General features: G+C 44.8%; 1 protein-coding gene across 1 annotated transcript in view; it reads right to left on the bottom strand.

Annotated features, from left to right (window-relative positions):
* Positions 1–9,867, bottom strand: part of LOC308099494 (protein shisa-9) — a gene marked incomplete at both ends in the record, with an annotated part of 130,383 nt that extends 120,516 nt beyond the window's left edge. Inside the window, one exon of the mRNA XM_080448241.1 lies at positions 9,296–9,867. Coding sequence (XP_080304367.1) covers positions 9,296–9,867 — 572 coding nt within the window. The remainder of the gene's footprint in view (positions 1–9,295) is intronic.
* Positions 9,868–16,394: the final 6,527 nt, after the last annotated feature.

Here is a 16,394-nt window from a genome sequence, read left to right as displayed (position 1 = left end):
CTAACGGTCTCTCTCTCTTTCTCATGCTCTCTGTTTCTTTTTCACTCTGCTAAACGTGCATGGCAACAAGTGAAAAATAAAAAAGCAAAAAAAAAAGACTAGAAACATATGCTCCTCGGAGCACTGGACCACCAGGCTGGGTAGTAGAAGTCAATCTTAGCCAATCAGTATGAAATATGAAGAATCGGACTGATCCGTCTTGATGACATGACTATAGAGATAATGTGTACCGATTCGCGTGATGTTCGTGAAAAATGTAGGGTGGCATTTCATACTTGGCCTAGTGGGAATGTGTGTGCAAAGTTTCACGGAAATCGGAAGCTGCGTTCATGATTTGAGGCATTTTGTTCAAAACGTGCCAATCTTAGGCAATCAAGATGGAACATGAAAACTCAGCCTGAATTTTCATTTTGTTTCACTCCATTATTCAGTCTTAAAGCCCTCTCAGTGCAGCCGTTTTCAAAAAATCTGTAGGAGTAATAACAAAATGGTGCAAAAATCGTCCTCCTGGTGGCGCTATAACAGTCCAATGTGAAACTATTGGGGCAGAGGTTCTGCTCTGGCTTCCAGGGAGTGTGTGCGCACAGTTTCATGCCAATCGGTTCAATGGTGACAGAGACTAGCTTTCCACGACGGACAGACGGACGGACGGACGGACGGACGGACGGATGGACGCACGCACGCACGCACGCACGCACGCACGCACGCACGCACGCACGCACGCACGCAAGCACGCACGCACGCACGCACGCACGCACGCACGCACGCACGCACGCACGCACGCACGCACGCACGTCTCGGCCACACCTTCCACCTGGCGGAGACAAAAACAATCATTCTGGCTCGATTTGAGCTGACTGCGCGCCGTGGGAGGTGCTGTCTATTTTTCTCCAAGCAGCATCAAAGTGTTTATTTTGGGAGTTTGGGATTAAGTGTGGAGGAAGTAGTTGTTAACAGGCCATGAGAAGCCTTTATTCTTCTTCCTAACAATATACGTCTGAACACCTCACGAGGTGAGAATAGTGACAGACAGCACCTACGATGAAGGTGGAAGCAGACATGGAGCTGGAAGGCATGTTGCATAATTGATGCAGAGACCACTGTGGTGTGTGGTGTGTTACCTGATTTCCCAGATGTGATGGTACCACATATACAGTGTATATACAGTGTGTATACGGTATGCATACCGTATATATAGGCTACTGTATGTGCACAAACACTACAAATACAAATAATCTGAATTATTTTCAGCATATCTCGTGCCTCCTTATCTCCCACATTTTATTTCAAAGGTTCTGCCAAAGGTTAGGCCAGTTCTTGGCCTATAATTTGTCTGACAACGAGCACTGTTATTAAGCAGTGGGAGCCATTCCTGGGACAGCTTTCATCTGCTCACATGGCAGGAGGATGTATTAACAAGCTCGGTTCCCCAGTACATCGCATTTTGCTTCAAAACCTTCATGTTGTACCATTGCCTCAATAACATTGTATAGGTAATGAGATTGCTTTAAATGACACCCCCCCCCCCCCCCCCAAACACACACACACAAACTACTTTGATTTACACACATAATTCAACTGAAAATACAGATTTCCGTCACTATTGGCATAGCCTTTGAAACAGCTGTGGTTCGTGCACAGGTTTATCTCCGTGCTCTAAACAGCTGCCATGAGCTATGATGGAAAGCACAGTTGTGGCTGAACAATAAATGAAATAGAAAGAGCTGGCAATGGAAAACAATACCGTAAAGCAATAGAATGGTTTATGGAAATGGTTGACTGCGTCCCTGGTGGGTCATTTTGCAGACTGTGTGCCCTTGAGCACACTGCTTTTCAGGGGAATAACTCATGGTAAGTGGTATAATGCTGTCGATGTCCAAATAAAAAGGTGTGCGTGTGTGTGTGTGTGTGTGCATGTGCGTGTGCGTGTGCGTGTGCGTGTGCGTGTACGTGTGCGTGTGCGTGTGCGTGTGCGTGTGCGTGTGCGTGTGTATGTGTGAGTGTACCACAGCTGTGAGTATGCACTCTGTGGTACTTTGTTTTCATTGAAGCTGGCTATTTCCAGTGGATGTCATACAAGTTCAGCACCATTCTGGCTCCGTGTGGAGCCCGTGTTGACAGTTCCACACTGATACATGTATTGTGCAAATGGTCGTATAGAACCTGTGTTATACTGTAAGTGCTGGGCGTGGTGGGTGTTCTCTGCGTGTGTTGTATGATCATGTGTGTGTGTGTGTGTGTGTGTGTGTGTGTGTGTGCGCTCGTGTGCGTGTGCATTCATGTATGTCAATGTGTGTCTTTATCTGTGTTTGTGTGTAAATGTGTGTGCCTTTAATCTTTAGTGCCCTTAGCCTGGTCCTTATATTTTTCATTTGAATTATATTGGACTGTGAATACTAATCCCACTGAGGTTGCACATACACAAACATGCATCCACATAATTTGGTTGAAGAAGGTTAATGTAGGTTACAGCGAATATAGTCCTTGTGCATAAAGCATGTGGAGCATGCTTAATTGGAATGCTGGGAATTTAAATTATACAGTAATGTATCACATATCCAGCCTTTATTTCACTGAGTAGTTCTAAAAGGAGCAAGTGGGCAATAAGCTTGTACTTACTGGTCAGCACAAGCTTATGTTGCGCAAGCTAAAGCTATATCTTCCCTATGGGTTATAAAGCTGGCCACTCAGCACAGGTAATCTGGCAACTGGCAAGGCAGGCGGAACTATCACTGCAAGTGACCTCTCTGCTTAAGGCACTCACCATGTCAAACATGGATAAAACTTGCCCGCCTAACACGGTTGCATCGGATAGCGTGGTATAAACTGAGAATTAACTGTGGCTTAACTGCGTTTAACCGGGCAAAAAGGAAACCAAAACACAGAGCCGCTGTGTAATGGCAAGGCTGTGTGTGCGTGTGTGTGCGTGCGTGTGTGTGTGTGTGTCTGTCTGGAGCTACTGTAATAAGACTGTGCTGGACCTGATAGTGCCAATTTTGTGTGCATGCTGCGAGTAGGCTAACTTTGTACCTCCATATTCTATACTTGACAATGGAAGTCAATGGTAGTCGGATAGGCCAGAAACCTTGCCCAAATATGGAGTTGTAACACGTCATAGATAACGGCATACAGTAGGTGACTGACGTCACGTCACAGACTGGCCACAAGAAGCCACGCCATTATTGTCTGTCTTGGTCTGAATAACTTGAGAACAGATAGCAGGATAGGAGAGCCGGATCTTCCTGAAATTTGGTGAGAATTACATGACCAAATTTTGGGTTGACAGGGGCAAAGGTCAAGGGCACGAAATACAAGAGATGTTGTTGCTGTCAGTGTTTCCTTAACTGTATATATTGTAAACTATATTACATATCTATTTCATCTCCATATTGGCTGATAGGAACAACAGGAGTCCAAGTAGAAGGTTTACAGGGAACATCTGTCCGAGATGAACTCAGTGACTTTAGAGGCGGTTGGGGTAAAGATAAAACGTGATGAATGCGCAGCATTAAGGTGGCTCTGCCAAGTCAATTTGTCGACCGCAGTACCCAGCCATACCCAGGGTGCAATCTCTGCATGTCACCCTTTCTCTCTATCCCCACATTTCAGTCTGTCTTTAACGTCCTGCCTCAAAGTAATCTTCAACAAAAACAACAGAAAAAGACACGTGGTCTTATCACCCCACACTCATCGCTCACCTCCCTTGGACTGCTGGCATTTGCCCGTCCTTGCATTTTGTTCGATGTGTCTGTCCTGTTACATTGCACCTCCTGCTTAGTCCTGTCAAAGACTAGGATTGGGCGATGTGACTTCAAATCAATATCAAGATTATTTCAAACTTTTGCCTTGATTACTATTGATGAACACAGCAGATCTGGAAGCTCGACTTCACTATTTTCACAGTTTTTGTATGCCACCATTGTAAAACAAAGTATAATACAAGGCTAAGTGGCTAATTGTTTTTCAAAACAATCACAAAAAACCTGCTTCTTGATTATTCCATTAACCTACTTGAAATTGAAATATTTTTGGTTAATTGCCCAGCCCTATCAAAGAAGTCATCACATGCAGCATACACTGCAAATATTCTTTGGTAGCAGAAAAAGTGCTTAATTTCTCTTCGCATGTTGAGATGTTAGTTATTCACCGATTCTGGCAGTGAACACTTTGGAGAATTAATAGGTTCGGAATGCTAAGAGGAGATAAACATTACCAGTAGCCTACTTGAAATATCTGTCTGTTACCAAACAGTAAAATCCTCAGTGTTCATTTATCCATTTGTAACTCAGAGAGTTTGTACACTCTAGAGTTAACACTGAGGATTTTACTGTGAAGAGGGTATCTCTAGCCCATTTTTCTCTGTATTTATTTTCTCTCTCTCTCTCTCTCTCCATAAATCCCTCCATCCTCTCCACCTCCAGCCTTGCCCCAGTTCACGGTATGATGAGTTGACTTGGCATTCAGTGGAATAAAACTTCATTTGGCACATTAATAATTCTCTTAGCCAAATCAACGTATCAAAGGAAATGATTAATTTTTAATTTGGCTTTGCAGCGATTATCCCTCAACAGCAGCTGCAGTCGTATGTGCCTGTGCGTGGGCATGTGCATGTGTGTGTGTGTGTGTGTGTGTGTGTGTGTGTGTGTGTGTGTGTGTGTGTGTGAGACTGTGTGTGTGTGTGTGTGTGTGTGTGTGTGTGTGTGTGTGTGTGTGTGTGTGTGTGTGTGTGTGTGTGTGTGTGTGTGTGTGTGTGTGTGTGTGTGTGTGTGTGTGTGTGTGTGTGTGTGTATGCAAGCACATGCGTGTTGGAGAGACCATAAACAAAACAAAAAGACAAACAGCCTCTTGGGAGATGAGCGGCAGTTCATTGATGTGTGAGGCAAAGTAGACTGTGACTGTGAACAGGAGGTGTGTGTGTGTGTGTGTGTGTGTGTGTGTGTGTGTGTGTGTGTGTGTGTGTGTGTGTGTGTGTGTGTGTTTTCCCAAAAGCGGCATAATCTTCAACACAACATCCAATCATCCACAAATTGGAACCACATGTTGAGGGGCTTCTAGAGTGCACCTCCAAAAGCCCTTTCACTTCTGCCCATAGGGGGCGCTACAAACGTCTGTCGTACAAACTCAATTCGCCCCCACAGATTCCTCATGTCCTGACGGCTGGACCCCACGATTCACCAACCCCTGTATAGGCAACCTGGGCTGGTGGTCCACTTTGATTGGCTGACAGTATTGGATCGCTAACGTTTTTCATAATTTTACTCTTCAAAATCTACATTTAACACAAAAAAAAGGTTAAGATCAAATAAATTCAAAAGTGATTGCTTCACCTTTGCCCAGTTCCAGGTCATTTGAAATAGGACAATTTTCCCCAAAAACATTATTGATTGTGAAATATTAATTGTAATAATTTTTGCTGACAAAACCCCCAGAACTATTGTTTTGTTTGCGTCTGTAATCTGATGGCCACCATTATCCATGTGTGCTTCTGTGTGTGTTTTCCCTCAAGAAATTCTTGGAGGCAGCCCTCGCATTACAATGTTGCAAACTACTGTACATCATTGCTGCCTTATAGACTTGACAGGGAACCTGTGTGAGAGTGTGTGTAATAGTAAATATACAGTATTACATACTGTAGACTAGGATTGCAGCCCCACAACAATCTACAGTTGTATAAATACCACAAGTTCTAAATGACTTCACATACTGTAGGTGTGTATTCACTTACAAGGTGAAGGTATCTTTTAACAGTACTAAAGAACAAAATGTCCTTTACATCAACGTTCAGAGACATGTTGGCTGAGACTTGTTGTTATAAATGCACCTCTGCCTCCCAGCTAGCCAGTCATCCATGGCCCGCAATGGCAAATCAGCAGAATTACAAGAGCTCAGCTCTCCGTTCAGCCCTCCCTCCCTCCCTTCCTTCTTCCCTTTAGCCATCCTTCCGTCCATCCCTCCCTCCCTCGCGCTCCAGTGAATCGGCCTTTCCGAGGATTCCTTTATCATCGGGCTCCGTCGCATCGATACAGCGCTGATCTGCGTCAGCCCTGTCTGCTCTCGCTCCGTTTCTCTGTCGCTCTCTCTGTCACACAAACACTGTCTATATATCTTTCTCTCACCCACACATCCACCCTTCCTCTCTCCTCTCTCAAACTCTGACTTTCTCTATCTCTTTCTCTGTCTCGACCTGCCAATCATTTACTCTTTTCTCCCTTGCTCTTACTTTCTATCTTTCTTATCTGTCTCACTGTCTTTTCTTCCTCCGCGTTTGTCTTTTTCTGTCGCTTTGTCTCTCTATCTCTTTGTTGCTAAAACAGGCCACAAGTGTGACAGCACAGGGCATGTGCCATTTGCTGTATGTAATAAAGGTTGTTTTGTATTCAAGACTTACAAAGAGATATTCTACTAATACCGAACCTCATTTTCCACCTGTGCATAACTCCAGCTCAATCTGAAAAAGTACATTGATGGGTGCCCTTAGTGCGATAACCACTAACTGTGTGCATTGAGAGAGAATTTAAATCCGGAACACTGTGTGTTATTCAGAGCATTTACTGTATATTTCTCCTCCTCTTGTGCTTTGTTAAAAGAGAGAACCATATAGTGCACTCATCTAGTTACACTCCAGTGGCTTATGTGGACTTATAGTACTACACACTCCATTCCTCTAGTTCATGTTGGAAGAAATCTCTATGAGGTCTCTATTGTAAGATTAAGTCGCAGCCTGACTTCTTTCTAGTAAAGACATCCCAGAATGTACTTAAATTTATCTTTATCTTGACATAATGTCTCTGCCAGCTACTGTACATGACATGTTATGGAGGCAGGTCATTGTTTCTGCTCTTCTGCTCTGACAGCTTCCTCTAAAATGGCTTGTTGTTGTGGATGGGATTCCTCTTAGAAATATTGGGGTCAACAGTGTATCTTTGGCGTCAAAAAGCATTCAATTACATTTCCACTTGGGTCATTTAGCATTTGCTCATATCCAGTGTGCCACTATTGAATAAGCTACAACTCCTATACGTAGAACCAACGTTTCAATCCAAGCAGCCAATATTATCCACTTAAGCACTTTATAGCGTACTTTGTTGTACGAGTACGACAAATAGTGAAAATAGCCAAACTACAAGCTGTGAAATGTTTTCACTATTTTTTAAAGTAGTGTTAAGGAGTACCAGGAACAGTGGGCTAAGCCAATAGGATCTTATGATATCAGACACTGAGAAATAATGAGTGTGGACGTTTACGGGTAGATTTTCACACTCAAAGTTCAGTTGAGTCAGGATCTTGCAGTGTGTAAGGATGAAGTGTCAGTATTAAAGCAATTCCCAAGAATGGTTAGAAAGTGTAGCTCTGTTTCCACCACATTTTGTGTGCAGTGGTTGCATAGTCTGTCTTCCCTTGTCTGTGGCGGCCTTTCTCTATCACTGAGTCTGTAGCTTTCCTTAGTTTTGGGTCGTTCACCGTGCTCAGGTATTCTGCATGCTCTCACACATAATCACACAAACACGCACAGATATAAACACAAACAAGGGGCCCTCATGTCCCCTACTTCTCTTTTTGACTCTATCTCACTCCCTATCTCTATCTCCCCCCACACACACACACACACACACACACACACACACACACACACACACACACACACACACACACACACACACACACACACACACACACACACACACACACACACACACACACACACACACACACACAGTTTTCCGTGTACCAGAATTAGCCATTGGCTGTGTTCCAGTCAGATCCGATCAATATTCCAGCCCTCCAAAAAAACATCCTTTCCTTTCCTCTCCTCTCCTCTCCTCTCCTCTCCTCTCCTCTCCTCTCCTCTCCTCTCCTCTCCTCTCCTCTCCTCTCCTCTCCTCTCAGGAAGACAAACACTGTCACAGTGACAGTTCCAACCACAGCCAGGCCCCGTCTAAACAACATGGCTCCACTAGACGTAACGGCACTATAAAACAGAACACCGTTGTAAAAATAGCATTCCCAAAATGCTTCACCTCTCCATCCGTCATCTGACGCTCTCCCCTTCCAGCATTATTTCCCTGTGTCGTCGCTTGCTTTAATTTGTCCTTGATCTCTCTCTCTCTCTCTCTCTCAATCCCTCTCTGTCTGTCTGTGTAGATAAATACCCGTCTTCATCTCCACCTGCATCTCTATAACTTTATCTCCCTTCTCCATTTCTGTCTCTCCCCTCTCTAGTTCCCTGGCCTCTTGATGGGAGTAGAAAGCTTTCACATCAGTAGGATTCAGCATCTAGATTCATTACCCTGCTTGTTATTCCCCCCCCCCCCACACACACACACACACACACACACACACACACACACACACACACACACACACACACACACACACACACACACACGATTGATTCACAGAGACACATACAGTACACAGAGATACATGCATATACTGTACACAAAGACATTCATATTGTACACACAGACAAACACATACCATGTGCAAGTACTGGACTCACAGACATAATCGGTATTCTTTCATACATCCTGATTGATGCCCATCCCTTATCCTTGCAGACCATAAAGATATTAACAAAATACATAATACATTGACGACTTCATCATCATCATCATCATTATCATCATCATCTTCACCATCCATCATTCACACAATCGGTACATCCATTCCACCCGTACATCCATCAGCCTATCTATCCATCATCAACCCATCAGCTCATTCATCCAACCATCAACTCATCCATCCATGAGTCCATCCATAATTCTGCTCATCCATTCATCCATCAATTTTCTCATACGTCTATCCATCAGCCCATTCATCCAGCCATCATCCCATCCAACAATCTTCGCATTCATCCATCCATCCATTCCTCTATGCATTATCAGTGGTTCTCAAAGGGGGATCAGGGGTCCTGGGAGGGGGTGGTTCCAGGGGGTCCCCAGCTAAATGTGTTAAAATAGCATCACATTTTAACCACTTTATCCATTTACTGTATACGTTAGCTATTCAAAAATAGCAGATCTACAAGCTCACAAAGCTTGTACATCTGCTATTTTTGAAAGATTTTGAAAAAGATTGAAAATGTTTGGACATTTTTTAATAATTTTGATACTCTTTTAACATAAATGTTCTCTTCTGGGGGGTCCCTGGCAAAACCTTTTCAAATGGGGTTCCACGGCCAAATACATATCAATTCGGGGTTCCTTCACATGAAAATGTTTGAGACTGCTTTAACTCACACCTCATCCTTGCATCCTTCCATCCATCCATCCTCTTCCTCTATCCTTGTGTTTACCTGGTGTTGGTCATGTCTGCCTGTCCTCCCCGGCTCTTCTCCAGTCCTAGCTTGGTAAAGATCCCTACCAGAACCATGATGGCCGCCACTCCACAGATAATATACACGATCATGTGGGTACGGTCCCGATCGGGCTCCTCGTGGACCTCTGTGACGGGAACGACTGGCTTCCCCGTGTTAGCCCACACGGGCGTGTCGTAGTTGGAGCAGGACGTCTGCTCCAGGCTGTGGATTCTGAACTGGCAGCAGAAGCGGTAGTAGCAGGAACCACAGCAGAACATGTAGACGCCAGCGTCGCAGTTGAAGGGGGGGTCCCACTGGCCCATGACATCGTAGTAACCCCAGCAGCGGCTGCCGATGGACGGCAACGAGGTGTCTTCACTGACCTCCGCCGTGGGTGTGACCAACCCTCCCTCCAGCTGAGGCGAGCTGGAGGGAGCCAATGTCTGGTTGGTGTCGGCGGTTGGTTCCTGGGCTAAAGCCCACCCCGACGGCCCAGAAGTCCGTCCTCCCAGAGACAGCAGGACAATCAGGGACAGGCTGCCCATGAGAGGGTGCATGGAGGTGGCCATCTTGTTTAACTTGTGTAGTGCTTTGGGAATAGGTTTGCTTTTATGTGTCACAATGGGATTATCAAAGTTGGTTGGATGAGAGGCCCAAATGAAAGGTCCCTGGTTTGAGAAAGGAACCACGTCCAAAAAAAAGCCTCTATTGTTCTCCAGGTCTCAGAGCTGTTGCCACGTAAAACCTTTGTCTTTTTGGATTACTCCACACAGCGGAGAGAGGTCACTCGAGATTTGAGGAGAATTATGGCTTTCAGATTAGCCTATATTCACGGCAGAGAACACCTGGAAGAAAAATAAAGAGCATTCAGTTAGCGTTGTGGGAGTTGCTAGAGTACACCATTACAGGATGCTCACTGTGAGTCACCCTGGAGTAAATTGCTGTCGAGGGGCAGAGGAAGAAGTGAGAGAAACAAATCAATCTCCCATCTCAACATGCTTCTTAATGGAGTGAATGAGTCCCTGGTGAGCCAGTACTCACATACACACAGACACAACAGAGACTCAAGCAATGTTAATTGTGTGTATGTGTATGTGTGTGTATGTGCGTGCGTGCGTGCGCGTGCATGCATGCATGCATGCATGCATGTGTGCGTGTGTGTGATTGTGTTTGTGTGCGTGCGAGCGTGTGTGCGTGCGTGCGTGCGTGTGTGTGCGTGCGTGTGTGCATTTGACTGTGAGAATGTGTGTCTGCTGGTACGCAAATGAAAAAAGAACTAAACAAAATTCCAACAACAACTAAACAGCTCAGTACTAATGGAACAATTCTCACCTTTTACTAATTCCATGTGATGTCGGCTGCAGACAGGCAGAGGCGGCAGGAGGCAAATCCAAATCCAGCGGTTTGGAGGGACTCCAGCCTAAGAGGGCGTGTCACCCATCAATGAACTTGCCTGTGGCATTTCCAGTAATAATCTCTCCATTGATGAGTGGGCACGTAATCTGTTGCACTGGGGGGCTTTTGGCTGCTGAAAGCGCCAACAGAGAAGACAACCGGACTCCTCACACAAACAGATAAACAACCAGAAGAGTACAGGACAGAAAGTCTCCAAATACAAATGCTGTCATTCACGGAAGAAGAGACTATTCCAGTATGTGGATGACAGATATTGGATGCAAACTACTTCTGTTGTCCAGGAGAGCTGTGGTAAACACGTCGTGGAACTTTTAGGAGGAGTGGGTGTGGTATAATCCACTGGAGGGGTCACTCTGCAAATTGAGTCCTCAGGTGTCTGTTTTCCTACTCGCAGATTAACTTGCCTCTGTCAGGCTCCCGCTCTTCAGCTTGCTTTGCTGATGAAGCTTTTTAATTTTTGAGGTTGGCATCTTTGAGTTTCTGCGTCTCTTTTGTTTCAATACAGCATCTTTGTCCCCTCCTGATGTTGTGTGGTTGTTTCGCCTCCCTCAAAGTGTGCGGTTCAAGTTACTCTTCTAGTCTGAGCCTTCGCTGGTCAACAAGTTTGTCAACGGTTCCACTAACGCATCATTCTAGAGCCCAGCAAGATCCCGTGATGATTACAGTCCCCGTTTGTAACGTCCCCTTGCACCTGAGGCAATCTCTCTTTCTCTCTCTCTCTCACACACACACACACACACACAAAAACACACTGTCACTCACCCTCTTGCTCACATTCGTTCTCTCACATGCGGTCAGACGTCCAATCCAGTGGGCAAGACAGAGTTCCGTCAATGTCAAGCTGGTGATAAACTGATAATAGGTTTCTAAGCGATGGAGCGACTGACGGACAAAGAGTGTCCAGTTGTGTTCTGCGGTCGGTGTGTGTGTCTATATAAGTGTGTGTGTGTGTGCGCGTGCGACCCGCGTGTGAGTGTCTGTGGACTCCTGTTGACTCCTGTTGCTCAGCTTTGGCTGGTGTCCGGCTAATGCGCACACGCTATTCGTTCCCTGGGTCTCTGAGTGGAGCCAGGCCACCAGTGGAGTATACAGTGGAGTATGCACTGACGTAGAACGCCACAGATGTGCTGTTTGTCCTACAAGTGCTGAGGCTCAGGGGAGAGGAGGGGAGGGGGTTGGTGATGTTATTATGTAGAACCTCTCTAAGCTCAGTGTGAGGAGCCAGCAGTCCTCTAGTGTTGTTGCCTCCAGTGCTCAGAAGAATCTAATGCTCAACAGAGATAAAGGCAATGGAATAACATCAACTGGATTGGAGTGTCCCATTTTACAGGATTGCAACTATTTCTTGCTATCTTTTAATTTTCCCACCTGATTCAAACTTTGTATACAGTGTGATTGTATTCACTCTCCTTTCTTTCTTTCTATCTTTCTTTCTCTTTCTGTCTGCCTGTCTCTCTCTCAACTTACCTCTTTCTCTCCTTCTCTAGCTCTCTCTTGCTCTTTCTCTCTCTCTCTGCCTCTCTCTGTACCAGTCAGCTTCCAGTATCAGTAGCGGGGCATGCGGCTTTATCGTTGTTGGGGGGATATCAGTGGAAGTCAAAGAGCCTGTGGAATGCCCTCTGCGCCTTCAGTCAGTCAACAGCAGACTTCTACCAGGCTCTCCGAGATGCCTGCTTCCCCAGCCCCCGTTGGAGGATGGAGACATGTGGAGATTACGACAAACAACAAAACAGCCCAAACCCAAAGCCAGTAACGTGGCACAGAGGGGAGATCAGAAAAATATCACATCCTGTTTTCAGAAGAAGCCTCCTGAGCAAATTCAAAAACGAAATGTATAGGACTGCAGCAAAACGTGCTATGGCCGGATACTGCTGTTTAACATGAGCCAAATTAGAAAGAAAAAAATAATTAAAGAATAAAATGTCCTTTTGAATTAATGCAAATATCTGTCTTTTCTTTAGAGAGAGGGGCAGAAAGAAAAAAATCTCAAAACATTAATATGCAACAGTTTGTAACCCAAAAATAAAATGCTGCATATTAAAGCATGCCATCCAATTTGTTAAGCAATGGGACTCTCGCCTGCACGTAAACACAGTCCATGTCCGGCTGCAGCTTCTCTGAAAACAGGCATAATTTGATATATATGTATAGGAGTTTTAGATATATATCATATGTATGTGTTTTCACTGTGGTGGGATGATGCTCCAAGTGGAAGTGGCATGAGAGCATGGAGAACCAGCAGAAATTAAATGTGTGTTGTTGTTTTTATTGTTATTATTCCATCCTATGTCCGTTGTTGATTCTTCATCAGTGCGTGTATTCCTTTATTGGCTCCTTCCCTCGCTCCGCTCAGCTCTGCTCGTCAGTGTCTTTGTCCTCCGCCACTGCTGATGCGCTCTACCTCTTCCTGCCAGGACTGGATCATAATATGCCACTCTTTCTCTCGCTCCTGCTCTCTCCTCCCTCTCTCTTTTACTCCTCCCTCTCTCTCTCACTCCCACACTTGCTCACTCTTTTGCGAGCGAATGAGCACACATCTTGCGCGTTGCCTCCCCACACCCTCATCGCGCCTCTTTCTCGCTCTCTCTCACACACACACCTCTTTCTCTCTCTCCCCCTCTCTCATTCTCTCTGTATCACTATCAGCTCTGTCCTGTGTTTTTCTTTCTTCTGTTTGTTTTTTATCCTGTCTTTCATTCTTCCAAAATTGTCTCCCCTTTCTTTCTTCTCTATCTCTTCTCTCACTCCCTCCCCTACTACCATCCTGTCCTCAGCTCCTTTTTGAAATCCACTCGTCTCCTTTTACCTCCTGTCTGTAGAACCCTTAATGTGTGCCTTGCTAATGGGAGGCCATTAGCATAACTCCTTCCTTCCTTCCCGTTTCCCTGCCCTCTTCTTCTTTCTTCTTCTCTCACTCTTTTTTTACCTCCTCCACTGTTCTCTTGCTCTCCCAAAACCCCTTGTCTCTTCAACAGATGAGTGCAGTGGTGCTCACTGAGGCAGATTGGTTGGTTTGTGTGTGTGTGTGTGTGTGTGTGTGTGTGTGTGTGTGTGTGTGTGTGTGTGTGTGTGTGTGTGTGTGTGTGTGTGTGTGTGTGTGTGTGTGTGTGTGTGTGTGTGTGTGTGTGTGTGTGTGCATATGCGTGTGTGTGCGTGTGCGTGTGAGTGCTTGCGCTAATACCTCTGCACCTCTCAGTCTTTGTGAGAGGATGTCTGGAACATGTGTGCTGCTGCAATCTGTCAGGGTGCTTTAGAAAGACAGAGATAGAGAGAGAGAGCGAAAGAGAGAGAGAGAGAGAGAGAGAGAGAGAGAGAGGAAAACAGAGAGATGAAAGAAGAGCGAGTGTGAGAGGAACAGAGAGAATGAGGAAAGGAGAGAGTCACAGAGAAATTAACCAAGAGGCGGAGAAAAGAGAATGGAGAGAGAGAGAGAGAGAAAGGGAGGGAGTAAGAGGGAAAAGAGAGGGAAAGCGGGAAGTGAGTCGGTCTGAGAGGATGATAGAGGGAGAGAGCATAAAGAGGGAGAAAAAATAGGGAGAGGGGACAAGGGGACCGCCAAGCAGGGGGAGGGGAGGCTGAGGGCTTGGTAGGGAGTAGGGAAGGGGAGGGAGCAAGGAAAGGAGGAGAGAGGAGAGTAGAATTATGCGAGGGAATGGGAGGGGATTAAGAGCCATGGGGATAGCAGGTGGGATAGGAAGTGACAGGGAGGAATGAAGACAGGTGGGGGGGATGTGTCCAAAGAAGAAGAGAAAATGACATATTAGGCTCGGTAAGGACGGAGTAAAGAGAAGAGAGGGAGAAAAAGAAAGAGAGAAAGAGATGGGAGGCGAGGAGAGTAAAAGGATATTATTCAGAGAGAGCGGCAGTGAAACGGAGGAACATGCAAGACCCCCCGGAGATTTTCCGCCAAATAGACGGGGGACAAAAGAGTAGAGAGAGAGAGAGAGAGAGAGAGAGAGAGAGAGAGAGAGAGAGAGAGAGAGAGAGAAAGAGAGAGAGAAAGAGAGAGCAGCCGGCAATATGTTATGAATTTTGAATAATCACAGATTTAATGTTGAAGTGAACTAGATTTATTTTCCTTTAAAAAAAAAAGAAGAAATAGAGGCAGAAGTGCCTCTGGGTCTGGTTGCACACCGGGTGAATATGCAGCCCTCATCAGAACATACCAAACAATACAAAGCAAAGGAGGTGCTGTTCAATATTTTATTCCGTTTCTAAGCCACCAATGTTAATTCCATCTGAATATTCATTACAAACTTTCCCTTTTTTGTACTGTGAAACAAACAAACCCCCCCAAAAAAGCTTTTGTTTCAATTCCCTTTCATGGCCCTCTCTTGTCTGTCTCTCTCTCTTTCAATCAATGTCCTATATTCTGCTATTTTGCTTTGTGGAAACCATAACATTACTGGACAATACAGTAGATGGCAAAGGCAGTGGATAGTCAGGATTCCTTACTAGTGTAGAAGTTCACTATGGTGTGTGCCCACATCATGTTAGTGTTGTAGCTGTAGTACATAGATTTAATGCTCTCGCTAGAGGTGTTCAGACAGAGCAATATATACAAAACGATAACTATATCGTTCACCATTGTAACTTTTTTATATTCGGTGGGAACTCTGCCATCCACTTGACATTTTTAAAACTATATTTTTATAGTTATCGTGCTTAGTGTGTGAACGACCCTTAAAGCATTGGTTCTCAAACCTTTTCACATCAAGGACCCCCAAATAGATTTGTGATGTTAAAATCCTTTTCAAGTTTCTTTGTAAATATGTAATATGTAAATAAAGATCTACAAGCTCACAATGTGTTGTACCGCGACACGTTGTGAGCTTGTAGATCTGCTATTTATTGGGTATTATAAATAGCCAATGTATATAAGGTTAGAGTGGTTAAACTGATTTTGATGCTATATTAACTCATTTTGCTGGGGACCCCCTGGAACCCCTCAAGGACCCCTAGGTGTCCCCGGACCCCACTTTGAGAACCACTGGTCTAAAGCACTCGAGACTAGGCATTTGGGGACAATTAAATTATGTATTTGGGACGAACAGCAATTCTCCCAGCGATGCAGTCGAGACAAAGAGGATTTCTTATTACATCTTTTTTCTACTTGGAAAATGCCAAATAAGCCAACTGTGTGAGTGTGGATTCTGGCATCTTGTTAGAACCAGGAAATGCCAACGTGTGAAATTTGCATTGTAGTTGGTAATCAATCCCAACTTGTCATATTTCTACACTTCAGGTCAGGTATCTTCTGCTGACACCGTGGATGCCCTTTCGCAAATCATGTTGATGATGAATGACGATCATGAGCCATTCCCACCCTATCCATATGCAAGTCAGATGGCGTGCTGCTGCTATACAGTATAGGGCCGGGCAATTAAACCGAAAATATGTTGAAACCAAGATATAAAACCCCTGACCGACTTAATCTTGCTCATGCAGGTTAATTGAATAATCAAGGAGAAGGTTTTTGATTCTTTTTACAAATCGTATATATCAATGAATCGGCACGAAATAATTCAAATAGATTTGATATAATCGACTAATTCGATCAGTCTGATTACCACTTTTTTTATTTTACACTTCGTTATACAATGGTGGCGTGCAAAAATAGTGAAAATAGCCGATCTATAAGCTCACAAGGCGCCGCAGTTGTGTGCTTATAATAATAATA

This window comes from Gymnoscopelus braueri, assembly GCF_963280865.1.
Source record: "Gymnoscopelus braueri genome assembly, chromosome: 13".
Lineage (NCBI taxonomy): Eukaryota > Metazoa > Chordata > Actinopteri > Myctophiformes > Myctophidae > Gymnoscopelus > Gymnoscopelus braueri.
Note: the sequence above shows the minus strand (reverse complement) of the source record. Positions and strands in the feature narration are given on the sequence as shown.